Source organism: Vanellus vanellus (genome assembly GCF_965231255.1).
Source record: "Vanellus vanellus genome assembly, chromosome: 30".
In the NCBI taxonomy this organism is placed as follows: Eukaryota; Metazoa; Chordata; class Aves; order Charadriiformes; family Charadriidae; genus Vanellus; species Vanellus vanellus.
Window position 1 is genome coordinate 1,071,451 of NC_138935.1, and position 26,450 is coordinate 1,097,900.

Here is a 26,450-nt window from a genome sequence, read left to right on the forward strand (position 1 = left end):
CGGAAACGCGGCGGGAGCGCCCTCCCCCCCCCGCCCCCCCTCCCCCGCCCCGGGCCCACGCGTGTCCCCCCGGGCCCGCGGGGTGTCCCCAGCGCCACCCCACCCCCCACCCCGGCGTCACCGGGCATCCCCGGGGTCCCCCCCAGTACCTCCATGTGCCCCGCCTGTGTCCTGCTGTCCCCACGTCCCTCTGTCCCCACGTCCCTCTGTCCCTGTGTCCCTGTGCCACCGCATCCCTCTGTCCCCATGTCCCTCTGTCCCCACGTCCCTCTGTCCTCATGTCCCTCTGCCACCACGTCCCTCTGTCCCCGTGTCCCTCTGTCCCCGTGTCCCTGTGCCACCGCGTCCCTCTGTCCCCACATCCCTCTGTCCCCACATCCCTCTGTCCCCACATCCCTCTGTCCCCATGTCCCTCTGTCCTCATGTCCCTCTGTCCCCATGTCCCTGAGCCACCGCATCCCTCTGTCCCCACGTCCCTCTGTCCCCATGTCCCTCTGTCCTCATGTCCCTCTGTCCCCATGTCCCTGTGCCACCGCGTCCCTCTGTCCCCATGTCCCTCTGTCCCCATGTCCCTCTGTCCTCATGTCCCTCTGTCCCCGTGCCCCTGTGCCACCACGTCCCTCTGTCCCCACGTCCCTCTGTCCCCACATCCCTCTGTCCCCGTGTCACTGTGCCACCACACCCCTGTGCCACCACGTCCTTCTGTCCCCATGTCCCTCCGTCCCCATATCCCTGTGCCACCGCGTCCCTCTGTCCCCATGTCCCTGTGCCACCACATCCCTCTGTCCCCATGTTCCTGTGTCCCCATGTCCCTCTGTCTCCATGTGGCTGTGCCACCATGTCCCTCTGTCCCTCTGTCCCTCTGTCCCTCTGTCCCCATGTCCCTGTGCCACCGCGTCCCTCTGTCTCCATGTGGCTGTGCCACCATGTCCGTCTGTCCCCAAGGCACTATGTACCCTCATGTCCCTCTGTCCCCATATCTCTCTGTCCCCATGCCCCTGTGCCACCATGTCCCTCTGTCTCCATGTGGCAGCGCCACCATGTCCCTCTGTCCCTCTGTCCCTCTGTCCCTCTGTCCCCATGTCCCTGTGCCACCGCGTCCCTCTGTCTCCATGTGGCAGCGCCACCATGTCCCTCTGTCCCTCTGTCCCTCTGTCCCTATGTCCCTCTGTTCCCATGTCCCTGTGCCACCGCGTCCCTCTGTCTCCATGTGGCTGTGCCACCATGTCCGTCTGTCCCCAAGGCACTATGTACCCTCATGTCCCTCTGTCCCCATATCTCTCTGTCCCCATGCCCCTGTGCCACCATGTCCCTCTGTCTCCATGTGGCAGCGCCACCATGTCCCTCTGTCCCTCTGTCCCTCTGTCCCTCTGTCCCTCTGTCCCCATGTCCCTGTGCCACCGCGTCCCTCTGTCTCCATGTGGCAGCGCCACCATGTCCCTCTGTCCCTCTGTCCCTCTGTCCCTATGTCCCTCTGTTTCCATGTCCCTGTGCCACCGCGTCCCTCTGTCTCCATGTGGCTGTGCCACCATGTCCGTCTGTCCCCAAGGCACTATGTACCCTCATGTCCCTCTGTCCCCATATCTCTCTGTCCCCATGCCCCTGTGCCACCATGTCCCTCTGTCTCCATATGGCAGCGCCACCATGTCCCTCTGTCCCCATGTCTCTCTGTCCCTATGTCCCTCTGTCCCCATGTCTCTCCGTCCCCATGTCCCCCCATGTCCCTGTGTCCCCATGTCCCTCCATGTCCCTCTGTCCCCATGTCCCTGTGCCACCATGTCCCTCTGTCCCCATGTCCCTCTGTCCCCATGTCCCCCAGTCCCCATGTCCCCCCATGTCCCTCTGCCCCCATGTCCCTCTCTCCCCTTGGCCCTGTCCCCATGGCCCGCCATGTCCCCCCATGTCCCCTGTCCCCATGTCCCCCCGCCGGCGGGTCCCTGCCCACCCTCCCTGGCGGCGGGAGCCGGGGCAGACCCTGTTTGAGGGGAGGGACCCGCCCCCGGTCCCCCTCAGGCCTTGGGGCATCGAGCGGGGGGTCCCCTATTTTTCCCCTTGCCTATCTCTTTAAGACCACCGCCATCTTTGTGGCGGGCGAGGCGGCCGCGCCGGCCGGTGCGCATGCGCAGGGTGAAGGGGCGGGGGATCACGGGGCGCAACCGGAAGTGCGCCAGACGGCGCGGCCGGAAGTGCGCGCGTCGCGGCCGGAAGTCGGCGGGGCGGGTGCTGGAGGCTTCGAGAAGCGGCCGGAGGAGGCGGCGGTGGCGCCGGGCCTCAGGGGCGGCCTCGCCATGGTGGATTACAGCGTATGGGACCACATCGAGGTCTCGGACGACGAGGACGAAACTCACCCCAACATCGACACGGCCAGTCTCTTCCGATGGCGGCACCAGGTACGGGCCCGGGCCCGCCTCCCCCGGGAGGCCCGTTCCCATGGCGACCGGGCCCCGCCACCCCCGGGGGGGGTGGGGTAGGGGCTCTTGTTGCCATGGCAACCAGCTGCAGGGACCCCCGGGGGGGAGGGAATTCCAGTGTTGGCACGGCGACCGGCTCCGGGGACCCCCATGGCGGGGGGGGTTTCCCCTATTGCTATGGCAACCAGGTGCAGGGACCCCCCCCGGGGGGAGCTGTGTTCGCTGTTACCATGGCGACCGGTCCCGGGACCCCCATAATGGGGGGGGGAGGGAGAGGGAATGATGGCGCTCCCGTTTTCTTATGGCAACCAGCTCCGGGGACACCCCGGGGGGGCGGCTCCCCCATCCCCATAGAGGCCACTTCCCTGTCCCCCCCTCCCTAGATGTCTCCAGGGCCTCCCGCATATTGGGGGGGGGCGCACACCCTCTCTTATTCCCATAGTGACCAGCTCTAGGGACCCCCATGGGAACGTGCTCCCCTATTTCCATGGCAACCTGTCGTCCCCCCCCCATGTCCGGGGTCTTTTTGTCTTTTTGTTCCCCTGGGGGCTCCCACGGGGGGTACAGTCCCTTCCTGCCCCCCCCCCCCCCCATCTCCAGGGGCTGCTGGTGGGTGCTGGTGGGTCTCCTGGGCCCTTAGGGGGCCGGGGCAGCCCCACACCCCCACTGGACCCCCGGGACTGTCCCGTACCTGGGGCCGGGGGAGGGGGCTGGGCTCTGGTACCCCCCCAGCTTCTCGGAGAGGGGGGATTAAACTTGGGGGAGGGCCTTCGTGGCCCCACGATCTCTGGGAGCCGGAGCAGAGTGGATCCTCCGGGACTCGGAAGCTGCAGAATTCCAGATTCAGCCCCGATTTGGCCGGGGAGGAGGGAATGACGCTGCTACCCCAGTTTTTCCCCACCAAAGCTGCGCGGAGGGACTTGATTTTTTTTTTTTTTTTTTTCTCTAAATTCAGTTGGTTTGGTGGTGTCGGTCTCCCCTCATAGCGCTTCTCTCTATTCCGCGGGGATAACAAATCCAGGAGAGCATGTCCGGCTTCCCGGAGCGCTGCTAACGAGGGGAGAGAATTAACGATACACCCCCGACCCTCCCCGGCATCTCTCCTGATGTGATTGCCATCCTTCAGGCTCGCGTGGAGAGGATGGAGCAATTCCAGAAGGAAAAAGAAGAGCTGGATAAAGGATGCAGGGAATGCAAACGGAAACTCGCCGAGTGCCAGAAGAAAATGAAGGAGCTGGAGGTGGCAGATCCGGAAAGCGGGAAGGGGGAGCTGGAAAAACTCCAGGCCGAAGCCCAGCAGCTGAGGAACGAAGAGAAAAGCTGGGAGAATAAATTGGAGGAGCTGAAAAAGAAGGAGAAGAACATGCCCTGGAACGTGGACACCCTCAGCAAAGATGGTTTCAGCAAGGTGGGTTTGGGGGAACCCCCCTCCCCCGGCTGTGGTGTCCCCCCCCATGGCGGCGGGCGGGCGACTCACCTCCTTCTGCTCCCCAGAGTGTCTTCAACGTCAAACCGGAGGAGAAGGAGGAAACGGAGGAACAGAAAGAGAAGAAACACAAAACTTTTGTGGAGAGATACGAGAAACAGATCAAACACTTCGGTGAGTGCCGGGCAGGGGATGGGGGGGGGGGTCGGTACCCCCTTACTGGGGGGCGCGGTGAGCCAGGGAACCCCCCCCAGTGCCGGGAAGTCCTACGCTCCAGTGAACGCTTGACGATTTGATTTATTTTGTGACGATTTGATTTATTTTGTGACGATTTGATTTATTTTGTGACGATTTGATTTATCTTTCTCAAGATTTTTTTTGTCTGCTCGCCCAGCCAAGGCGAAGCTTCGTGCTCTGCCGTCGTTAATCGCAATTTGGGAGGGGGGTGGTGGTGGTGTGTTTAATTAAACCTTGCGATGAATCATCTCTCCCACCGCCCCGTGCCCCCCCCCCCCCTTCCTTTTTTACTGACGAGATTTAGAGGCTGTTCTTTTTTTAACGAGCGGAAAAACCTTCCTCTGCTAACTGGGGCTGCCCTGCTTTGAAGGGATGCTGCGGCGCTGGGACGACAGCCAGAAATATCTCTCCGATAACCCCCACCTCGTTTGCGAGGAGACGGCTAATTACTTAGTCATCTGGTGCATCGATCTGGAGGTGGAAGAGGTGAGAAAGCAGGATGAAACCCGTCCCTCCCGCCAGCTCGGTGCTGGCATTGCGTCCTCCTCCCCTCGCTGGCCTTTTCCTCCCCGGGGTCGCTTTGCTTTTTCGGCCAGAAATTGGAGAATTTGGGGAATCGTGGAATCAGGGGATCGGGGAATCGGGCAATCGGAGAATGGTTGAGGTTGGAAAAGAGCTTTAAGACCACCCAGTCCCATCGCTAACCCGAAATTCCCGACTCCGCCATCGAACCGCGTCCCCCAGCGCCACCTCTGCGCCTCCTTCAGGTCCCTCCAGGGCCGGTGCCACGAGCCCTTCCCCGGGCAGCCCGGTCCAGCGCCCCTTTGGGGGAAGGAATTGTTCCTCCTCCTCTCCCATCCGGACCTCCCCCAGCACCGCTGGAGGCCGTTTCCTCCCCTCGGCCCTGGCCGAGGGCACGAAGGTCTCCCCTCAGCCTCCTCTGAGCCGCCTCCGCCCCTTCTCCGGCTCTCCGCACCCTTCACCGGCTCCGGCGCTCCTCCGGACGGAGGCGCGATCCCACCTCGGACCCCGCCGGGCCCCGGGGCGGGAGACGGTGGAGTCGCCGCAGGGTTTAGGGTGGGAGGGAGCTGGAGGGGCCCCCCCGTGTCACCCCCCGCCACGGGGCAGCGCCATCTGCGCCCCCGATCCGGCCGGGAACGGCCCCAGGGATGGGGCAGCCCCAATGTCTCCCCTAAATCGCCCCTTTTTTAGCTTCAACCCACCCCCCACCCCCTCCCCCCCCTCAGCCCATCGCTACCGGAAAGTCCGTCCACCCCACTGGGATTTTGGGGGATGAACCCCCCGAGGCGGGGAGCACGGAGATGGGGGAATTTTGGGGATGAGCCCCCAAAATGGGGGGGAATGGGGAGATTTTGGGGGATGAGCCCCCCAAGGTGGGGAATGAGGAGATGGGGGAATTTTGGGGATGAAGCCCCAAAATGGGGGGGAATGGGGAGATGGGGGATTTTGGGGGATGAGCCCCCCAAGGTGGGGAATGAGGAGATGGAGGAATTTTGGGGACAAAATCCCCAAGGGCAGGGAACACGGAGATGGGGGAATTTGGGGGGATGAGCCCCCCTAAAACAGGGAATGAGGAGATGGGAGAATTTTGGGGATGAACCCCCAAAATGGGGGGGAATGAGGAGATGGGAGAATTTTGGGGATGAACCCCCAAAATGGGGGGGAATGAGGAGATGGGGGAATTTTGGGGATGAAGCCCCAAAATGGTGGGGAATGGGGAGATGGGGAGATTTTGGGGGATGAACCCCCCCGAGGCGGGGAACGAGGAGACGGGGGGATTTTGGGGACAGACCCCCTGAGGTGGGGAACACGGAGATGGGGGAATTTTGGGGGACAAGAACCCTGAGGTGGGGAATGAGGAGATGGGGGAATTTTGGGGGATGAACTCCCCAAAACAGGGAATGCGGAGACGGGGGGATTTTGGGGGATGAGCCCACGGAGGTGGTGAATGTGGAGACGGGGGGATTTTGGGGGATGAGCCCCCCCAAGGTGGGGATTGCGGAGATGGGGGATTTGGGGGGATGAGCCCCCCTGAGGTGGGGAACGTGGAGATGGGGGAATTTTGGGGGATGAGCCCCCCCGAGGCGGGGAATGCAGAGAAGGGGGAGTTTTGGAGACAGATCCCCAAGGGCAGGGAACGCGGAGACGGGGGGAATTTTGGGGATAAACCCCCCGAGGCGGGGAACGCGGAGACGGGGCAATTTGGGGGGGGTCCTCACGTCCCTTTTTGCGCCCCCCCCTCCCAGAAACACGCCCTGATGGAGCAGGTCGCCCACCAGACCATCGTCATGCAGTTCATCCTGGAGTTGGCCAAGAGCCTGAAGGTGGATCCCAGGGCTTGTTTCCGGCAGTTCTTCACCAAAATTAAGGTGAGAACCGGCCTTTTTTTGGCCGTCGCGGCAGCGGGATCTTGGCCGTCGCGGCAGCGGGATCTTGGCCGTCGCGGCAGCGGGATCTTGGCCGTCGCGGCAGCGGGATCTTGGCCGTCGCGGCAGCGGGATCTTGGCCGTCGCGGCAGCGGGATCTTGGCCGTCGCGGCAGCGGGATCTTGGCCGTCGCGGCAGCGGGATCTTGGCCGTCGCGGCAGCGGGATTTTGGCCGTCGCGGCAGCGGGATCTTGGCCGTCGCGGCAGCGGGATTTTGGCCGTCGCGGCAGCGGGATTTTGGCCGTCGCGGCAGCGGGATCTTGGCCGTCGCGGCAGCGGGATTTTGGCCGTCGCGGCAGCTCGGGGGTGAGGAGCCGCAGGCGGGTGGATTTTAGGGGGGGTGTGGGGGGGAAATAGGGATGAAAGGGGACGTGGAGACCCCCCCCCCTCCTGACCCCCATCTCCCGGCAGACGGCCGACCAGCAGTACATGGAGGGATTTAACGACGAACTGGAGGCTTTCAAAGAGCGGGTGCGGGGTCGAGCCAAAGTCCGCATCGAGAAGGCGATGAAGGAATACGAGGAAGAGGAGCGGCAGAAACGTCTGGGTCCCGGCGGGCTCGACCCCGTGGAGGTGTACGAATCCCTCCCCGCCGTGAGTATCGCCCCAGCGGCGGGGGTTTTTTTGGGGGGTAAAATGGCAAAGTTCCGTCCCGTTTTCAACGTGGTTTAATCCTCCGGGGCGGGGGGTTGACGTTGGCTGATGGGTTTCCCCCCTCCTTCGGCCTCGCAGGAGCTGCAGAAATGCTTCGACGTGAAAGACGTACAGATGTTACAAGACACCATCAGCAAAATGGATCCCACCGTGAGTACTTGGGCTGGTTTGGAGCCTCCCCCCACGATTTATTGTCGTTAAGCCAATTAATCTTTCACCTGATGACCCCTCTTCGAGCGGGAAGGAGGAATTGGGGGGGGAAACGGGGAAACCGGAGGGGTGAAATATAAACAGATTGAATAGGATAAGAGTAGAGAGTTAATATTAATAACACTAAACCCCCCCTGCTATTGATCCCCAAAATTGATATAAAAAATATATATATACATCCGTAGAAGCCGCGCGCTCCCAGCGGGGGACAGCGAACGCGGGAGGAAGAAGAGGGCTCAGGGCTGACGGCACCGGAGTTGTCGGGGTCGCAGCCCTCGAGGGAGATTAGAGAGGAAAAACTCCTCAGCAAAATTCCTAATTTATATTGAATGTGCCGTTTTTTGGGGTTTTTATTTTTTGGGGGGGGGGTGAAATAACCCCGGGTCGGGCTCCTCCTCGGCCCCGCGCCCGGCGAGCGCGGAAACACCGAGACGGGGAAAATCTGCCCCCCAAAAGTGGTCCTAAAGTCGCTGTTGTCACCGCTTGGGGGCTCCCGGAGGCGCGGTTTGCCCCGGCGTTACGGAGAAATGGGATCTGGGGCTGCGGGGGGGGGGATCCCCGAGTCTGGCAGGGCAGGCAGAGACACCCCCCCCACCCCCCCCCGAGCTGTGTGTCGTCGTCCCCCCGAGCTTTGTGTGTTTGTGTCCCCCCCCTTTAGCTTTGTGTCCCCCCCCTTTAGCTTTGTGTCCCCCCCCTTTAGCTTTGTGTCCCCCGAGCTTTGTGTCGTCCCCCCCGAGCTTTGTGTGTTTGTGTGTGTCCCCCCCCCCAAGCTTTGTGTCATCCCCCCCCCCCGAGCTTTGTGTCCCCCCCCGAGCTTTGTGTCCCCCCCCGAGCTTTGTGGCCCCCCCCCAAGCTTTGTGTGTTTGTGTCCCCCCTCCTTTAATCTTGTGTCCCCCCCCCCGAGCTTTGTGTCCCCCCCCCCGAGCTTTGTGTCCCCCCTCCTTTAATCTTGTGTCTCCCCCCCCGAGCTTTGTGCCCCCCCCCGAGCTTTGTGTTCCCCCCCGAGCCTTGTGTGTTTGTGTCCCCCCCCCGAGCTTTGTTTCCCCCCCCCCCGAGCTTTGTGTGTTTGTGTCCCCCCCCTTTAGCCTTGTCCCCCCCCTCCTTTAACCCTGTCCCCCCCCCCTCCCCGTGCCTTGGCCCCCTTCCCTGATCCTTGTGCCCCCCCCTGAGCCCTGTCCCCCCCCCGCTTTGCAGGAGGCCAAGTACCACATGCAGCGCTGCATCGACTCGGGGCTGTGGGTGCCCAACGCCCGCGCGGGGGAAGGCGCCGAGAAAGGCGGCGGCGAAGCCCTTTACGAAGAAATTAAGAAAGAAAACGGCGAAGAAGAGAAAGAAAAGCCGTGAGCCGGGCGGGGGGGGGGGAGGGAGGAGGGGAGGGGGGGGGCGGGGGAGTGTGTGTTAAGAAAAAAAAAACAGCGTAAAGCTTTAAAAAAAAAAACAAAAAAAAAAACCCTAAAGATTAAAAAAAAAAAAAGGCGTAATGCTTAAAAAAGTGGTGTAATGCTTAAAAAAGTGGTGTAATGCTTAGAAAAGAGGCGGAAAGCTTAAAAAAAAAAGGCGGAAAGCTTAAAAGAGGCGGAAAGCTTGGGAAAAAAAAGGCGGAATTCTTAAAAACAAGGCGGAAAGCTTGGAAAAAGGCGGAATGCTTAAAAAAAAAAGGCGGAAAGCTTGGAAAAAGGCGGAATGCTTAAAAAAAAGGCGGAAAGCTTGGAAAAAGGCGGAATGCTTAAAAAAAAAAGGCGGAAAGCTTGGAAAAAGGCGGAATGCTTAAAAAAAAGGCGGAAAGCTTGGAAAAAGGCGGAATGCTTAAAAAAAAGGCGGAAAGCTTGGAAAAAGGCGGAATTCTTAAAAACAAGGCAGAAAGCTTGGAAAAAGGCGGAAAGCTTAAAAAAAAAGTGGAATGCTTTAAAAAAAGGTGGAAAGCTTGGAAAAAGGCGGAATGCTTAAAAAAAAGGCGGAAAGCTTGGAAAAAGGCGGAATGCTTAAAAAAAAAGTGGAATGCTTTAAAAAAAGGTGGATAGCTTGGAAGAAAAAGGCGGAATGCTTAAAAGGCGGAATGCTTGAAAAAAAAGGCGGAATGCTGAAAAAAAAGGGCGGAATGCTGAAAAAAAAGGGCGGAATGCTGGAAAAAAAGGGCGGAATGCTGGAAAAAAGGGCGGAATGCTGAAAAAAAGGGCGGAATGCTGGAAAAAAAAGGCGGAATGCTGGAAAAAAAAGGCGGAATGCAGAAAAAAAAGGCGGAATGCAGAAAAAAAAGGCGGAATGCAGAAAAAAAAGGCGGAATGCTGGAAAAAAAAGGCGGAATGCTGAAAAAAAGGCGGAATGCTGGGAAAAAAAGGGCGGAATGCTGAAAAAAAGGCGGAATGCTGGGAAAAAAAGGGCGGAATGCTGAAAAAAAGGCGGAATGCTGGAAAAAAGGGCGGAATGCTGGAAAAAAGGGCGGAATGCTTGGAAGAAGAAAGGGCGAAAATGGTCAAACCCCGGGGTCTTGCCCCCCCCTCCCCCCCCCCGAGGTGCTGTTGGGGGGCGGTCACTGCGCTGGGGGTGTCCCCGTGGGTGTGTCCCCCGCAGCCCCGCCCCGGGCGGGGTCACCAGTGGGGGGGGCGTGGGGGGAGGGGGGGGCTGTTGTGGTGAATAAAGGGAGTGAAGAAGTTGGGGGGGGAGAGGGGGGGGGACAATTGGGGGTGGGGGCAGGGGCCACAATTTGGTTGGGGGCAGCTGTGCCCATGGCTCTGTCCAGATGTGGCCCCGCCCTCGGCTGTGTGCACACACCCTCCCCCCCCAGTTTGGATCCAGATGTGTCCCCCCCCTCCAGCTCTGCCTCCCAGTTCAGGTCCAGATGTGCCCCCTTGTTTGGATCCAGATGTGCCCCCCCTCCAGCTCTGCCTCCCAGTTGGGGTCCAGATGTGCCCCCTGGTTTGGATCCAGATGTGCACCCCTCCAGCCCTCTCTCCCAGTTTGGGTTCAGCTGTGCCCCCAGTCCAGCTCTGCCTCCCAGTTTGGGTCCAGATGTGCCCCCTTGTTTGGATCCAGCTGTGGCCCCCCTCCAGCTCTGTCTCCCAGTTTGGATCCAGCTGTGCCCCCAGTCCAGCTCTGCCTCCCAGTTGGGGTCCAGATGTTCCCCCTGGTTTGGATCCAGTTGTGCCCCCAGTCCAGCTCTGCCTCCCAGTTTGGTTCTAGCTGTGCCGTTTGATCCAGCTGTTGCCTTCCTTTTTGGGGGAGGGGGGTGTCCAGCTGTGCCCCCCCAATTTTGGGCCAGCTGTGCCCCCCCAGCCCCCTTTGGGTCCAGCTGTGAACCCTTACAGCTGTGCCCCCCCCCAGTTTGGATCCAGCTGTGCCCACATCTCTAAGCACATATACCCCTGTGCTCATCCAGCTGTGCCCCCCACTAGGATCCAGCTGTGCCCCGATCCAGCTGTGCTCCCCCTGTTGGGCTGTGCCCCGATCCAGCAACACCCCCTGGTTGGCATCCAGCTGTGCCCCCATCCAGCTGTGCCCCAGCAATGGCCCCTAGCTTGGATCCAGCTGTGGCCCCGCCCCCTGGTTTGGATCCAGCTGTGCCCTCTCAAGCCCCGCCCCCCGGTTTGGCTCCAGCCCCGCCCCCCCCGTTTGGCCCCAGCTGTGGCTCTACCCTCTCCCCACCCGCTCTCAGGCTCCGCCCCCTCTCCGCTCCGCAGCCAATAGCCGCAGCCGCCGGCCCTTCCGGGGGCGGGTCCGCTCCCGGCGCTCCGCCCGTGGGGCGAAGGCGTGTGGGCGTGGCCACGCGGCGGCGGCGGGCCAATGGCAGCGCGCGTCTCTCGGGGCCAATGGGAGGCGGCGGCTCTGAGGGGCGGAGGGAGCCGGAGCGGCGGCCGGGCCGGTGGAGAGCGGGGCCCGGTACGGGCCGGGGGGTGGTTGTGTGGGGTCGGAGGGGGTGTGTGGGGCTGGAGGGAGGTTGTGGGGCTGGGGGGGGGGGTGTGCGGGGGCGGGGGGCGGGGCTGGGGGGCGAGAGGCGGGGGGTCGGGGCCCGCGGGGGGGGATCGGGGCCTGTGGGGTCCGGGGGATGGGGGATGTGGGGCTGGGAGTCTGGGGTGAGGGTGTCTGGGGCTGGGGGGGGCGGGATATGTGGGGCTGGGAGTCTGTGGGGTGGGGTGAGGGTGTGTGGGGCTGGGGGGGTGGGATATGTGGGGCCGGGGCCTGTGGAGGTCGGGATATGTGGGGCTGGGGGGTGTAGAGGATCAGGATATGTGGGGCTGGGGGTGTCAGGATATGGGGGCCTGTGGAGGTCGGGATATGTGGGGCTGGGGGGTGTAGAGGATCAGGATATGTGGGGCTGGGGGTGGTCTGGATCTATGAGGGCTGTAGTCTGGGGTGTGGGGGTTGGGATATGCGGGGCTGGGGCCTGTGGGTGTCGGGATATGTGGGGCTGGGGTTGTCAGGATATGGGGGCCTGTGGGTGTCAGGATATGTGGGGCTGGGGGGTGTAGAGGGTCAGGATATGTGGGGCTGGGGGTGGTCTGTATCTATGAGGGCTGCAGTCTGGGGTGTGGGTGTCAGGATATGTGGGTCTGGGGGCTGTAGAGGGTCAGGATATGTGGGGCTGGGGATGTGTGGGTATATGGGGCTGGAGTCTCTGGGGTGTGGGGGTCAGGATATGTGGGGCTGGGGGCTGTAGAGGGTCAGGATATGTGGGGCTGAGGTGGTGTGGGTATATGGGGCTGGAGTCTCTGGGGTGTGGGTGTCAGGATATGTGGGGCTGGGGGCTGTAGAGGGTCAGGATATGTGGGGCTGGGGGGGGTGTGGGTATATGGGGCTGGAGTCTCTGGGGTGTGGGGGCTGTGGGGGTCAGGATATAGGGGGCTGTGGGGTAATCGGTTGTGTGGCATTAGGGCTGTGCTACCCACAGGACGGGGCACTGGCAGCTGCCGGCCTTCCCCTGCCCACCGTGGGGCCCATGGGGCAGGCGGCTGCCCCACGCTTCCGCCTTCGCCCTTTCCCAGCCAGCACTGCCTGCACTTTGCCCCCCACCACCGCCGAGCCAAAACCCGCCGTCGCTTTTACCTCTCGGCACAGCGCTCCTCCGGCCTCCCGCGCCACCGCGCCACGCCGATTTTCCATCCCTCCGCCCCCAAAACACGCAAAAAACCACGCAAAAAACCACGCGTGGCCACCGCTTCCCCGCTCCGAAACACGGAAGCGAGCGCCGTTAACACCGGGGGTGGGAGCAAAGGGGCTGCAGCTTCTTTTTTGGGGAGAAAAATAAAAAACAAAACAACTTTCTGAGAGCCTGAAATGGGTCAAAATCCATCGCCGGCAGAGCCGGATGCGGCACGGAGCCGGGTGAAATCCTCACCGGCCGCTCCGAGGTTGCAAAAACTCCTCCTAAACTCGTTTCTCTCCCGCTTCTTCCAGGCCTGAGCTTGCGGCCCGCGACGCCCGGCTGGAAGAAACCGCGAGGGTGAAATTTGGGGGGAAATCGGGAAGGTTTGTGCCGTGCGGCTTCACCGTTTGCCGGGAGGAAGGTGGTATCCTGCTCTCCTCCGGCTTCTCCGAGCGGGAAGCGCCGGGGCTTTCGTTTCTTTGCCAACCTCTCGCTTGGGGGAATCCGAATCGCTTTGGATCCCGGTTTTAAATCCCAACCCGAATTTCCGCCCTCTCTCTGTCTCTGCTGTCGACACCAAAATGCCGAAAAAAACCCCAAACCCAAAAAGCGCCTTTTAGAGGTTATTTCTAATTTTTTTTGGAGGGGGGGGGGGGGAAATCTGAGCTCCCGCTGACCCACTTTGGGGTTCTGTGCCCATTTCCGCCACCCGGTGCAGCTGCTTTTTGGGATTCTGCTCTCCTGATGGGTGAAGACGCCCCATCCTGCCACAAAATTCCTAGAAAAAGGGGGTTTGGGGGCTATTTTTGGGGGCCGTTACCTCCCATTTTGCCGTTACCTCCCATTTTGCCGTTACCTCCCATTTTTTGCCGTTACCTCTCCTTTTTTTGCCGTTACCTCTCCTTTTTTGCCGTTACCTCTCCTTTTTTTGCCGTTACCTCTCCTTTTTTTGCCATTACCTCTCATTTTTTGCCATTACCTCTCATTTTTTGCCGTTACCTCTCCTTTTGTTGCCGTTACCTCTCCTTTTGTTGCCGTTACCTCTCCTTTTTTGCCGTTACCTCTCATTTTTTTTGGGCCACTTGTCATTTTTGGGGATTACCTCTCTTTTTTTTTTTTAATTTGGACCACGTCTCATTGTTTTGGGGGCCACCCTTCAGTTTTCGTACCCTGGCCAAATGCCGCCCCGCACCCGAAATCGCGGCTTTTTGGGGCGAGACCTGCTTGTTTCCGCTCTCCCCTGCCTGTGGGGCGGAGGAACTCCCCCCCCTCCCCCCAACCCCGTGCTTAAAAAAACCAAACCCCCAAACCAGAGTGTGGGGAAATAAGTGCTGAATTTTGCCGGGGGGGGGGGGCGGTGGTGGTGGTGGGGGATGAAGCCACGGAGGGATCCGGCGTTGCCGGTCTCACCGCCGCCTCTCTTTTTTTTCCCCCACCTCAGACGCCGATGGGCATTTCCGAGCTCAGCGCCGCGTTATGCTTCATCTGACGGCGAGGTGCGTATAGCGGGAGGATGGAAGGCGCCCAGTTACCCAACTGGGAGACACTGGTGCTGAGCCGCTCCGTGCCGGTTTCGATGTATTTCTCTGGGTGTTTTTTTTTTTTTTATTTTTTTGTTTTTTAATTATTTTTTTTTAAATCCCAGCTGGGGCGTCTTGGGGAGCCGCCGTCGCCATGTCTCTCTGCCAGTGCGCGGTGAAGCACAGCGAGTCGGACGCCGACGGCTGCTGCTTCTCGGCCGGCGGCGGCGTGAAGGTTTGCCTGCACTGGAGCGGGGAGGAGGAACGAGAGCGGTGCCAGACCTACGCTCAGGGCACCCTCAGCGCCGAGGACATCTGCATCGACCTGGCCCGCAGGATCGGTGAGCGCCGGGCCGCCCCGGCTTTCTCTTCTCCTCCCATCCCCAGGGCTGAGAAATTCCGCCTTTTCCCGATCTCGGGGATGATTTGCGTTGGTTTTCTCCCATAAATCGGAGCTCTGGTGGTTTTTCCCCATAAGCGGCCGGTAGCAAAAACCCCCGTCGGAATTCGGGCGTCCCCTCCTGCTGCGGAGTTCCAGAGAAGCGGGTGGCCATGGCGCTCTACCCCGCGGCTCGGGCAGTTATTGGAGCGTGAGGAGTCGGAAGAGCGATTACTTCCCCTCTGACTCATCGGCGTCTCCGTTTCCTGACCCCTCTCCCTCCCTTCTTGGGAGATTTCCTCCCTCGAAACCCATTTCTCCCGCAAAAATCCCGCCGGCCGCCTGCGCTTGGGCTCTCCCCGCTCCGCGGGGCCGTTTCGCGGCCGTGTTGGTTTGAATGAAGTGTGGCTGATTTCTCGTTTAACCCTTAAAACGAAGGTTTTTTTTTTTTTTATTTATTTTTAGCCACGAAGGGTTTTTTAGCGTGAGCCGAACCGGCAAATCACCCTCGATTGGCGTTTCTCGTGGGTTTTATTAACTTCCCCTCCCCTCGCGGCGCTCCGGGCAGCTCTGCGCGGCGTTTTACGTGGAAAAGGCCGCCCCGACCGGCTGCTTTTCCCCGGCCGCGCCAGAAAGCCGACAGACGCGGAGGGGTGGGGGGGATTCTCTTTTAAACGGCGTTTTTAAAGACTCTCCTGCCTCCGCCGTTGGCGCGAGGAGGGCCGTGGCAGCGTCGGGAGCGGCGATGGCGTTTGTGCCGCCGGTGAAACCGTGGGGTTGGGAAGAAATGGGGGAGCGAAGAACGAAGTTGGTGGTTTGTTTCGGACTGAATTTTCCTATGGCGTTTTCCCCGCAGGCATCACGCCGCTCTGCTACAGCCTCTTCGCCCTCTATGACACCCAGAGCCGCCTCTGGCTCCCGCCCAACCACCTCTTCGAAATCGGCAAAGACACCAACCTCAACCTGCTTTTCCGCATGAGGTGAGGCCGTTTCCCTCCTCTTCCCCGTCTCCTTGACGCGGATTTTTTTTTATTTTTTTTTTTTTTGGGGGGGAGCCGATCCCCCCGCCGAGCGGCCGAGCTCCTCTTGCTGGCGGAGCAGAGACGCGCCGAGCTTTCGCCGGGACGTGCTGGAAGTAACGCCGCTTGTTTTTCCTTCCCTCCCCTTCCCCGGCGTTACCTGTTTCCAGATTTGCCTGAAAACCGCGGGCGGAGGTTGGCGGGGCTGAGCGAATCCAGCCGGGCTGATCTAAATCGCGCTGGGAAGGATTAAACCGCGAGTTTGGAGCTTCCGCCGATCCTTCCGACGCCGAAAAATTCCTTTCCCTGCTCCTGCTGTTCCTCCGCCTTTCGCCCTGCGTCTCCCCGGCCGCTCCCGCCCGTGTTCCCCCCTCTCGCAGCTCCGTCCCGCCCCGACGTCCCCCCTGAAGAGTTTTGGGGCCGCCGGCGAACGCCCCGACGCTTCTCGGAGCCGACGCGGGGCTGTGGCGTCCCCGGGAAGGCGAGGGTCGGGTTTTTTTCTCGGCGTCTTTGCGAGATATGGGGTTTCCCTGGGGATGAGCTTAGCGTTCCCAACCGAAACGGTGCCGCCGGTGATTTTGTTAGCCGAGATTTTTCAAGCTGGTTTTCTTGGGGTGGGTTTTGTTTTTTTTTTTTTCTCCTCACTGTGAGTCACAGCAAAGGTAAAAGCGATGGAAAAAGGGAAAACCTGTCTCGGAGGTTTATTATCCTCATTTATACGACTTGTAATACCTTCTTCTTCCTGGGGAACCGCGGCGTATGGAGCCGGACCCTCTCTCCGCAGCCATCCGTTGCGCCGAACGCGACCCGTACGGCAGCAAACGGTCTCCGAGAGCAGCGCGCCGGCTCCCCGGCACACTGCGGTGCCGCGGCGGCCGTCAGAGCCGCGCCAGGAGGAAGGCGTCGAGTCCTGGTGGCCGGAGCCGAGCGCCGCCATCCCTCGCTTCTCCCGCTGCGGATAACTGGCGGAGTTCTGGCTTTTTGGGCACCAGAAAATCCTTTTCCTTCGGCTCCGGTTTCGATGCCGCTCGAGGAACCTCCCGGGGCGCGTTAACCGCAGGCGGAGACGCGGCTTTGGGGCTGGAGCGGTGGGAACGGAAACTCTCTCTGCCCCGCGGAGCTCTCGTCGGGCTGATGGGATTTGGTTTGGTTTGGTTTTTTTTTTTTTTCAGATGTGGCGTTTTTGGCAGTGGGACACACACACGCACACACGCGCGCGCGCTCCTCACCGCCGTCTGCTCTCGGTTTTCGGGAGCCGCGGGAAAGGTCCGTTGTGGGGAGCAGCGCCGCTAAAAGAGGCGTTTGCAGGTCGGGATCGGTTGGAGGCAGAGTTAATTAGGGTCCCTTTAACGAAGCTGTGCTGACGGGGACGGATTCGGTGTGCGGTACGGCACAGCCGGTCCTCAAATGCGGTGGGAAAAGCTAAAAGGAACCAGTTTTTGGTGGCAGGAAGAGGTTTCTTCCCCTTTGCTTCTTTGCGAATCGTCGCCTTGTGCTCGGGTGGTGTTTTTTGAGGACGTGGGTGATTCTGCTGTCGGCAGCGGTGTTTCAAGAAGTTTGGCTCTTAAAAAAAAAAAAAAAACAACAAACCCCTTAAAAACCCCAAACTCTCACACTCTGAGCCCGGAGTGTGACTGCCCTCACTGGGCTGAGCCAGAGCTCTCTGCTCCCGCTCTGCCGGTCCTTTCCCCGTCCCCTTGAGACAACCGGGGGACGAAACCTCCGCAAAACCCCCTCTTTGGCTCCAGCAGCCCCCGGGGAAGGGGCGGATGGACGGCCCCGAGCCAGCAGTGTGCCCCGGTGGCCAAGGCGGCCAAGGGCATCCTGGGGGGCATCAAGCAGAGCGTGGCCAGCAGGTGGAGGGCGGTCATCCTCCCCCTCTGCTCTGCTCTGCCCCGGGGAGGCCACGTCTGGAGCGCTGTGGCCAGTTCGGGGCTCCCCGGGTGGAGAAGGACAGGGAACTGCTGGAGAGGCTCCAGCAAAGGGCTGCGGAGATGAGGAGGGGACCGGAGCGTCTTTGTTATGGGGAAGGGCTGAGGGAATCGGGGCTTTTCGGGGGGGAGGAGGGAAGGCTGAGGGGGGATCTCATCCATCCGTAACGGGAGGGAGGGTGCCGGGGGTGGGAACGGCCTTCTTCCAGCGGTGCCCAGTGCCGGGAGGAGAGGGACCGGGCACAACCGTGACCATGGGCAGTCCCATCTCAACCTGCGGAGGGACTTCTCTCCCGTGCGGGCGGCAGAGCACTGGCACAGCTGCCCCGAGAGGGGGGGGAGTCTCCCGCTGCGGAGCCATTCCAAACCCGCCTGGAGGTGTCCTGTGCCACGGCCGGGGGTGCCCCTGCTCTGGCGGGGGGTGGCACTGGGCTCCGGAGGGCCCTTCCCACCCCCACTGCTCGGATTCGGGGATTTACAGGGGGGGGAAAAACCCCTCGAGCAAGTGTGGGCCATCCTCTGGACCCGAGTTTGGCTTTAGAGGCAAAACCAGCGCATCCTTTTCAGCCGCGAGAGATCGTGGGGACGGCCCACGGCCCTCCCAGTCCCCTGGAGTGAGCGCCTCTCTCCTTCTCCTTCTCCTTCTCCTTCTCCTTCTCCTTCTCCTTCTCCTTCTCCTTCTCCTTCTCCTTCTCCTTCTCCTTCTCCTTCTCCTTCTCCTTCTCCTTCTCCTTCTCCTTCTCCTTCTCCTTCTCCTTCTCCTTCTCCTTCTCCTTCTCCTTCTCCTTCTCCTTCTCCTCCCTCCTCTCCTCCTCCTCTCCTCCTCCTCTCCTCCTCCTCTCCTCCTCCTCTCCTCCTCCTCTCCTCCTCCTCTCCTCCTCCTCTCCTCCTCCTCTCCTCCTCCTCTCCTCCTCCTCTCCTCTCCAATCCTCTCCAATCCTCTCCTCCTCCCCTCCAGGTACTACTTTCGGAATTGGCACGGGATGAACGACAAGGAACCGGCGGTTTATCGCAACGTGCCCCGCCAGAGCGACTCTCCCGACGAGAAGCTGCCAGGAGGCGCCTTGCTCGACAAATCGTCCTTCGAGTACCTGTTCGAGCAGGTAACGAACCGGGGTGAGGGGCCGGAGGCTCGGTTGCACCTGGGGTGGTGGAAACTGGGGGGGGATTTTTCTCGATCCAGCCGGATTTGGCTCAGCCCTGCGGTCAGGATCTGGTTTTCCAGCGGCGAGGGCTTTGTTTCGAGGACAAACACAGCTGTAGTTTTGCCCTCGGAAAGCTTTTGTCTTGCTTGAAGGCTCCCTGGGAGGCCGGGAGCCGAGCTGGGGGGGGGGGAATCCCATTACACCTTTAAAATGAAAAGAAAAGAGAAGAAAAAGCACTCCGGAATTCAGAGCGGGGTTGGTTGGTTTGTTTCCCCCCACCCCCCACCCCCTTTATCTGACTTTAATAGGGAAAATTTGAATTCATCAACGACGTCGCGTCTTTGAAAGACCTCCAGACCGAACAGGAGATCCAGAGGTTCAAGAACGAAAGTTTGGGCATGGCCGTGCTTCACCTCTCTCACATCGCCATCAAAAAAGGCGTCTCCCTGGAGGAAGTGGCCCGAAAATACAGGTGACCGCTTGGCCGCGCAGCCTCGGGCCCGGGGCCTTTCTGCCCTGCGATCGTCTGAAAGGTTTCTTCCGCTTTCTCACCCTCTTTCCTCTCCGTCCTCCTCACCGGGGAGCGGTTTAGGTGATGGAGAGATGGGCTGCGGCTCCTCCGTCGGCGCCTTTTGCTGCGGGCGCCCCTGAGGTCTTTGCTGTGACCGCTTGTTCCTTCCCTCCGCAGCTTCAAGGACTGTATCCCGCGTTCCTTCTACCGCCAGATCCAGCAGAACAACTACCTGACCAAATTCCGCATGAAAAACGTCTTCAAGAAGTTTGTGCAGCGGTTCCAGCGGCACACGGTCGGCACCGGCAAGCTGACGCTGCAGGACGTCATGTACAAGTACCTGGCTACCTTGGAGCACCTCGCGCCTCGCTTCGGCAGCGAGCTCTTCCCCGTGCTCTCCTTGGAAACCTCCTCCGAGGGGGAGGAGAAGGCGCAGCTCTACCTCAACGGGGGACATTCGCAGCTGGAGCCCGGCCGCGCTCTGCTCCCCAAGGACCGACCTGTCACCCACGAAGTCCTCGTCACCGGCACCGGCGGGATCCAGTGGCGGCCCGTGCCCGTAGAGGTAAATCGGTGCTCGCGCTCCCCGCCGCCCGGCGGGAAGAGCCGTTCCCATCCCAATTCCATCCCGCGGCGTCTCCTTTTCCTTAGCTCGCCTTCCTGGGCTTTTCCTCGCTCTCTCTCTGGGCACCCCGAGTTCCTTTCCGGCTTATCCCAATTTGCCCAGTAGCCACCGTGACCCAGCGGTGCCGTTTTCCGGCGGTAGGAAGGGCTGGAACCCATGCCTTTGCCTCTCCGCCTCTGCAGAACGTCGAGAACTTCTCCTCCCATCGTGGATATTTTGGGAGAAAGAGCAGAAACAAAGAGCTGGAGCCCAAAGGGCCGACTCAGCCGGTGGAGCGGGACGAGGCCAAATGGGCCCATTTCTGCGATTTCCGGGAGATCACCCACATTGTCGTCAAGGACTGTAGGGTCAGCATCAACCGGCAGGACAACAAGTGCCTGGTGAGTGGGATTTGTTCCCTCCCAACCTTCTCCGTGCACGTGGGGACCCCTCTTTGCGCTTCGGAGACCGGGAGGAGGCAGCGCTGGGAAGAACAAGGATTTTTTTTTTTTTTTTCCGGCGTTAACGTCAGCCGAGGGAGAGTTTTGACGCTCTCCTCCCCGGGCTGGCGGGGGGGGATAGATGGATTGAGGGCTGCTCTCCTTCTCGCTGACCAGTTTCTCAAGCTGGTTTCCCTCCCTCCTCCCAGGAGGTGGTTCTCCCGTCCCCGGAGAGCGCTCTCTCCTTGGTCTCGCTGGTGGACGGATATTTCCGACTCACGGCTGATTCCAGCCACTACCTGTGTCACGAAGTGGCGCCGCCACGACTCGTGATGAGCATCTTGAACGGCATCCACGGGCCCATGCAGTGAGTGGCTCCTTCCTAAACAGGGGGGGGGCGTGGGGGCGGCGAGGCGTTGCCTACGGTTTGGGCAACCCCCGCTGGTTTATTGTCCTTAAGACAATTAATCTCTCTCCTAATGACCCTTCCCCATCCGGCAAGGAAGAGGGGGGCGGGGAACCAGGGAAACCCCAGGGTTGAAATAGAAACAGATGTACTAGGATAAGACTAAATAATTAACATTAATAACACTAAAACCCCGATATTGATCCCGATAGCGATATAAAGCGTATGAGGATTACGTATATCCGTAGAAGCCGTGCGCTCCCAGCGGGGGGACAGCGAACGCGGGACCCCGCGAGCGCTGCGGCTTCGGGAGGAAGGGAAAGGCTCAGGGCTGCGGCACCGGAGGCGAAGAGTTCTCGGGGTCGCAGCCCTCGAGGGAGAGAGAGAAACTCCTCAGCAAACTTCCTAATTTATACTGAATGTGCCGTTTTTGGCGTGAAATAACCCCTCTTGGCAGCTTGGGTGAAGCTTCCGGCTCGGGCTCCTCCTCGTCCCCGCGCCCGGCGAGCGCCGAAACACCGAGATGGGGAAACCCACAGCCAGAACTGGTCCCAAAGTCCATATTTTCACCAATTCAGACACCACCAGAGTCTTCTAAAAGCGCGGTTTTCCCGAGCGTTAGAAGAGAAATTAGTCCCGTGTCGCTCAAAGCAGGACACGAGGAGGACGTGCCGTGTCCTCGGGGCTTATCCGAAGCCGTTCCCCTTTCTCCTGCGGCCAGGGAGGAGTTTGTTTTCGCCAAGCTGCGCCGGGAGGAGCAGGAGGAAGGGCTCTACATCATCCGCTGGAGCGTCCTTGACTTCAACAGGATGATTCTCTCCGTGGTGAAAAGGGGCCAGCAGCAGGTAAGGCGCAAATTCCCGGCTCGGCGTTCCCGGGATACGGCGAGCTGTAGGGAGGTGCTGGTGTGGTTAGAAACGAGCTGGGCTGAGCTGTTGGCTTTTTTTTGGGGGGGGGACGGGGAACCGGGACGGCCATCCTGACTCTCTCTTTCCCAGGCTCCTGGGGCGCATGGAGCCCTCAAGTACCGGCAATTCCGCATCCAGAAAAAAGGAAACTCCTTTGTGCTGGAAGGGTGGGACCGAGAATTTGCTACTTTGCGGGAACTCTTGGATGTCCTCAAGGGCTGCACGCTCAAGTCCGGCGATGAAAGCTTCACGGTGAAGAGATGTTGTCCGCCCAAACCGGGAGGTACGAGGACGGATGATCTTTCTTTTTTTTTTTTTGCCCCGGGGGCCTCGAGGAACGAGGGCGTGTGGGTAGTTTCTGAGGCTTTAGCCGTCCGTCTGTTCCCTCCTCTCGCAGAGATCTCGGACCTGTTGATCACGCGGAAGGTGAAGGACAGCGCGAAGCAGATCCTTAACCTGACCCAGCTCAGCTTCCACCAGATCCGCAAGACCGAGATCACTCAGGTTGTGTGTTCCGCCTTCCCGGGCAGCGGGTAAAGACGGCGGCTGGAGGAAGCTGCTCTCCTGCCTGGGGGAGACGCTACCACGCTCCCAATGCCGCTGGTGCAGAGAGGAGAGAGACACAGAGCAGTTTGGGGGCTTAGTTTAGCACTTTATTCCCTCCCTTTTCAAGGAGAGGGGGGGAAAAGAGCCGCGCGGAGGCAGCGGGGGGCGGGCGGGAGGCAGTTCCTTCCCTGCCACCAACCTGTGGAGGTGACGCGGGGAAGAGGGGAGGGTCGGCTGGCGCGTGCGAGGCTGAAAATTCCCCTCCTCGCGCACACGCACCCTCTGCTTGGGGGTCTGACCCCCTCCCGCCTTCTCCGTCTGCCCGCAGCGAGCCCACCTGGGGCAGGGCACCCGCACCAACATCTACGACGGGCTGCTGAACGTCTGCGGGACCGCCGGGGCCGACGACGAAGCCGAATATTTCTCCACCGAACAGAATAACAACAGCCGGGAGATGCACGTGGTCCTCAAAGTCCTGGACCCCAGCCACAGGGACATCGCCCTGGTGAGCTTCAGGTCAAGGCGGGGGAGCGTGGGGCGCTGCGTCTGGGGAGGAGTAACCCCACACCCGTAGGGTCAGGGGCTGACCTGCGGGAGAGCAGCTCTGGGGAAAGGCACCTGGGAGTCCTGGTGGCCAACGGGGCGGCCCCTAAAGGGGCTCCAGGAGAGCTGGGGAGGGACTCTGGGTCAGGGAGGGGAGCCGTGGGACGAGGGGGGGCGGTTTGGCACCGGCAGAGGGCAGATTTAGGGGAGACAGCGGGGGGAAATTCTTCCCCGTGAGGGCGGTGAGCCCCTGGCGCAGGGTGCCCCGAGGAGCTGTGGCTGCCCCATCCCTGGAGGGGTTCAAGGCCGGGTTGGACGGGGCTTGGGGCAACCTGGGCTGGGGGGAGGTGGCCCTGCCCGGGGCAGGGGGTGGCACTGGATGATCCTCAAGGTCCCTTCTTCCAACCCGAACCGTTCTATTCTATGGAAACAGCTCCGAGCTGCTCTCAAGGTGCTCCGGGAGACCGTCCGCCTTCGTTGACCCCCTCTCTCCTCTCCCCGCAGGCGTTTTTCGAGACGGCCAGCCTGATGAGCCAAGTGTCGCACGTCCACTTGGCTTTCGTGCACGGAGTCTGCGTGCGAGGCTCCGAGAGTGAGTAGGGTGGTGTTCCCCCTCCCCGACCTTGCCGCAGCCGGCCTCACCTTGTGCCCGGTGCCTTTCCCTCGGCGGCTGCCGCCTCCTGCGCCGTGCCCATCGGCTCCTGCGCCGTGCCGAAGGCTGAGAGAACCATCTCCCGTTTTCCCCAGATATCATGGTGGAGGAGTTTGTGGAACACGGACCTCTGGATGTGCTGTTGCGCAAAGAGAAAGGCCGAGTCACCGTGGGCTGGAAAATCACCGTAGCCAAGCAGTTGGCCAGTGCCTTGAGTTACCTGGTAACGGTGCTGGGAGACGGCGCTTTTCCGGCAGGGAACCGTGCTGGAGATCACCTCCGAGCACCTTTTTGCTCCGGCCGGGTCTCGCCGGCAGCGTGCCAGGGAGGATCAGCCACGGTTTTCCCTGCCCTCCAAGCAAACAGATCGATTTTTTTTTTAGCATTAAAACGCGCCTCCCCCCACCCCCACACCCCCCCACGCTCCTGGCGAAACCCATCCTGGGCTCCGTCTTCCCTGGAGGCGAGGAGAGGGGGTAGCGCGCGCGCAGGGGGGGGAAACTCGCCGCGTCCCTGAGTTTTGTTGGGTTTTTGGGGGGGCTGAGGAGAGCCGCGCGGGTGACGAGGACGATAACGCCGCCGCCGCCGCCTTCCCCGCTGGCAGAGCCGCCGGCTCGCTCAGCTGCTTGTGAGGGCACGCGCCCCAGCGCTGCGTAATCCTCCCCTTCCTTTCATTCCTCCCCTGCCCCGGGTTCGGCTTTCTCCAAAGGGATAATGAGACGGGCAGGCGAGGCGGGTAATTAGAGCCAGGAGTCCTGCTTTTTTTAAAATTTATTTATTTTTGGGGTTTTTTTTTTTTTGCCTATAATCCGTAGACTTGAGCTCGTTCCCAACCGTCTGCCGGAGTTTCTCGAGCATTTCCTATCCCCCCTTCGTTTTCGCAGGAGGACAAAAACCTGGTGCACGGCAACGTCTGCGCCAAAAACATCCTGCTGGCCAGGAAGGGGCTGGAAGACGGATCCGTGCCTTTCGTGAAGCTCAGCGACCCCGGAGTCAGCTTTACCGTTCTCTCTCGAGAAGGTATTCCCTCGTCCCGCGCTTACACCGCTGCACCTGGGCTAAAATTAGGCCCTTTTTGGTTTTTTGGTTTTTTTTTTATTCCCTCCCGCAGCCCAGGTTTGCTAATAAATAGCGTGGGTTGCTTTTGGCGAGGTCCTGCCTGCTTTTCCCCCCTTAATTTTTGCCGCGTACGGCTTTTTGGACGCACGGGCCTGCCGTTTTTGTGACGGCGGCTGGTCTTGGCTTTAAAGCTGCTGTTGGAGAATTTTGGCAGAAAAGAAACCCCCGTCGCGTTCTCCCGCTCCTCCCCGGAGGTGGGAGGTTGGCTGCGGCGAGGTTTAAATTCTGAGCGCCGCCCAGTTCACCGCTCGCAGCCCGGCCGCCTTGAAGACGTATTAAACCGTGACGGTTCTGGCTACGCCGCTAGCGGAGTGCGCCTTCCGCCCCGTCGTGCTCGTGAACTACCGCGGTCGCGTTCGGTGAGAAACCCAAACGAGGAGCTGCCTACGCCGTGCAGTTTATTTAAACGCCAGCGACACGAGTTGTTTCGGATCGCCGGCGATAGCGGCTGTCCCCTGCGGATACGAAAGGTGTCGGTAATACAGCCCGGTTACAAAACGCGCTAAGTTATAAACCGACTCTATAAGATCTTTAAGTTTCCCCGGGAAGCGCTTGGTTTAGCCAAATGTTCCAATCTTCCCCCCAAAACGTCCTTATGGAGGGGGGGAAGAGAGGCTCAGCCCCTCGACTGGTCCCAGAAGTCCGCGATGGCCTCTTCCTTCGCGTCTTCCCCTTCCTCGGGCCGTTTTTATGTTATTTTTTTTAATCTTCGAGGTGGAGTCCGAGCGACTCTCGTCATAAATACTTTCAGTACCATTGGGGTGAAATTTTCTCGCCTCTCACTTAAAGGTGCAGTTTACGAAAAATTGAGGGCGCGGACCCAAGGAGGAGCGGTCGCGCCTTGGAGGCGGCTGTGTGTTTCCCTGTTATAATGACATTATAATGAGCAAAGTTCACCGAAAGTCAGCACTTCATCAAAAAATTAAATGACAGATCGTTGGCTCAGGGTAACACGTAGGTGCTTTATCCGTTCCGTAAGACCTTCGAGGGCTCCATTCGGTCCCCGCGTTCCCGGTTTATCCCGAGAGTTTTACCCGCCGTGTCTCCGCTCCCCTCCGTCCTTCGCACCGTTTTCCTTCCGTGGTGCCCTCTCGTTCCCGTGTTTGTTCGTTGGATCGTGACAGCGTTTGGCCGCGGAGTCTCCACCCCACTCCCCGTGTTGCTCCGCAAGCGATACTCTACGGGGAATCCCAGCGGATTCTTCGCGTACCGTCTGCGGCTGTGTTCCACCCGAGAAACCTTTCGATTTTATACCGTTCCTTAATTTTATACCGTTCCGACGCTGTATTATTGAGCAGTTTTAGTAATCGTTCCGCACTCCCACCGCGGCTCCCCGCTGGCCGGCGAGCTTTATCTCCGCCCCTCGCCCTGGATATTCGTGGCGTTTTTCCGGCTGTAATCCTCAGCGGCGTTTCGCTTTGCCTTCCCCTCTTCCCGTAGAACGCGTAGATCGGATTCCCTGGATCGCCCCGGAATGCGTCCGGGATGTGGGAAACCTCAGCACGGCGGCCGACAAATGGAGTTTCGGCACCACTTTGCTGGAAATCTGCTTCGACGCCGACGTCCCGCTCAAGGAGCGCACTCCTTCGGAGGTGCCTCGTCTTCTCCTCTCCCTCTCTCCCTCCCTCCCCCCCCCACGCTGGGTCCTGCCCCGGTGGAGACCCGTTTTTCTTTCTTTTTTTTTAGAAAGAGCGTTTCTACGAGAAAAGGCATCGCCTGCCCGAGCCGTCCTGCAAGGAGTTGGCCACCCTCATCTCTCAGTGCCTCAACTACGCCCCCGGGGAGCGGCCGTCCTTCCGCACCATCCTGCGGGATCTCACCCAGCTCCAGCCCCACAGTGAGCGGCCGCGGCCGAGGGGGGACCCACCCGCTGCCTCGGGGTTTGGGGAATAGGGGGGGGACGGGGGCGACACACGGCAGCTTTCGGGGAGGGGTAGCGGGGAGGCGGCGGGGATCCGCTTGTTCTGGATGAGGAGGGGGGGGGGAAAGGGGCAAAAAAAAAAAGAGGGTAAAAATGGGCAAAATGGTTTTAATAAAAAAAAAAAAAGAAAAAAAAAAGGGAAAAGAAGGTGAAAAAAGCGAAAGAGGCAAAAAAAGGGTAAAACAGGGAAAAGGGAAGGGGAAAGGGAAGGGGAAAAGGGAAGGGGAAAGGGAAGGGGAAAAGGGAAGGGGAAAAGGGAAGGGGAAAAGGGAAGGGGAAAAGGGAAGGGGAAAAGGGAAGGGGAAAAAGGGAAGGGGAAAAGGGAAGGGGAAAAGGGAAGG

General features: G+C 60.4%; 2 protein-coding genes across 2 annotated transcripts; both read left to right on the top strand.

Annotated features, from left to right (window-relative positions):
- Window positions 1-2,196: 2,196 nt before the first annotated feature.
- On the top strand, window positions 2,197-8,734 carry CDC37 (cell division cycle 37, HSP90 cochaperone). Its single transcript, XM_082496661.1, has 8 exons — window positions 2,197-2,390; window positions 3,538-3,819; window positions 3,906-4,011; window positions 4,445-4,560; window positions 6,342-6,464; window positions 6,933-7,115; window positions 7,254-7,325; window positions 8,580-8,734. The coding sequence occupies exons 1-8, from the start codon at window positions 2,289-2,291 to the stop codon at window positions 8,727-8,729; spliced, it is 1,134 nt and encodes a 377-aa protein (XP_082352787.1). The 5' UTR covers window positions 2,197-2,288; the 3' UTR covers window positions 8,730-8,734.
- A 2,487-nt stretch (window positions 8,735-11,221) lies between these two features.
- TYK2 (tyrosine kinase 2) lies at window positions 11,222-26,081 on the top strand (the record flags this gene model as incomplete). The annotated part of the gene is made up of 19 exons (XM_082496715.1): window positions 11,222-11,261; window positions 12,777-12,848; window positions 13,907-13,961; window positions 14,111-14,326; window positions 15,221-15,344; window positions 18,273-18,417; window positions 18,768-18,931; window positions 19,148-19,535; window positions 19,778-19,975; window positions 20,224-20,381; window positions 21,142-21,265; window positions 21,419-21,611; window positions 21,726-21,832; window positions 22,203-22,379; window positions 22,922-23,009; window positions 23,165-23,292; window positions 23,954-24,089; window positions 25,629-25,780; window positions 25,875-26,081. Exons 4-19 carry the CDS (start codon window positions 14,140-14,142, stop codon window positions 26,079-26,081), a joined length of 2,676 nt encoding a protein of 891 aa, XP_082352841.1. The 5' UTR covers window positions 11,222-11,261; window positions 12,777-12,848; window positions 13,907-13,961; window positions 14,111-14,139.
- Window positions 26,082-26,450: the final 369 nt, after the last annotated feature.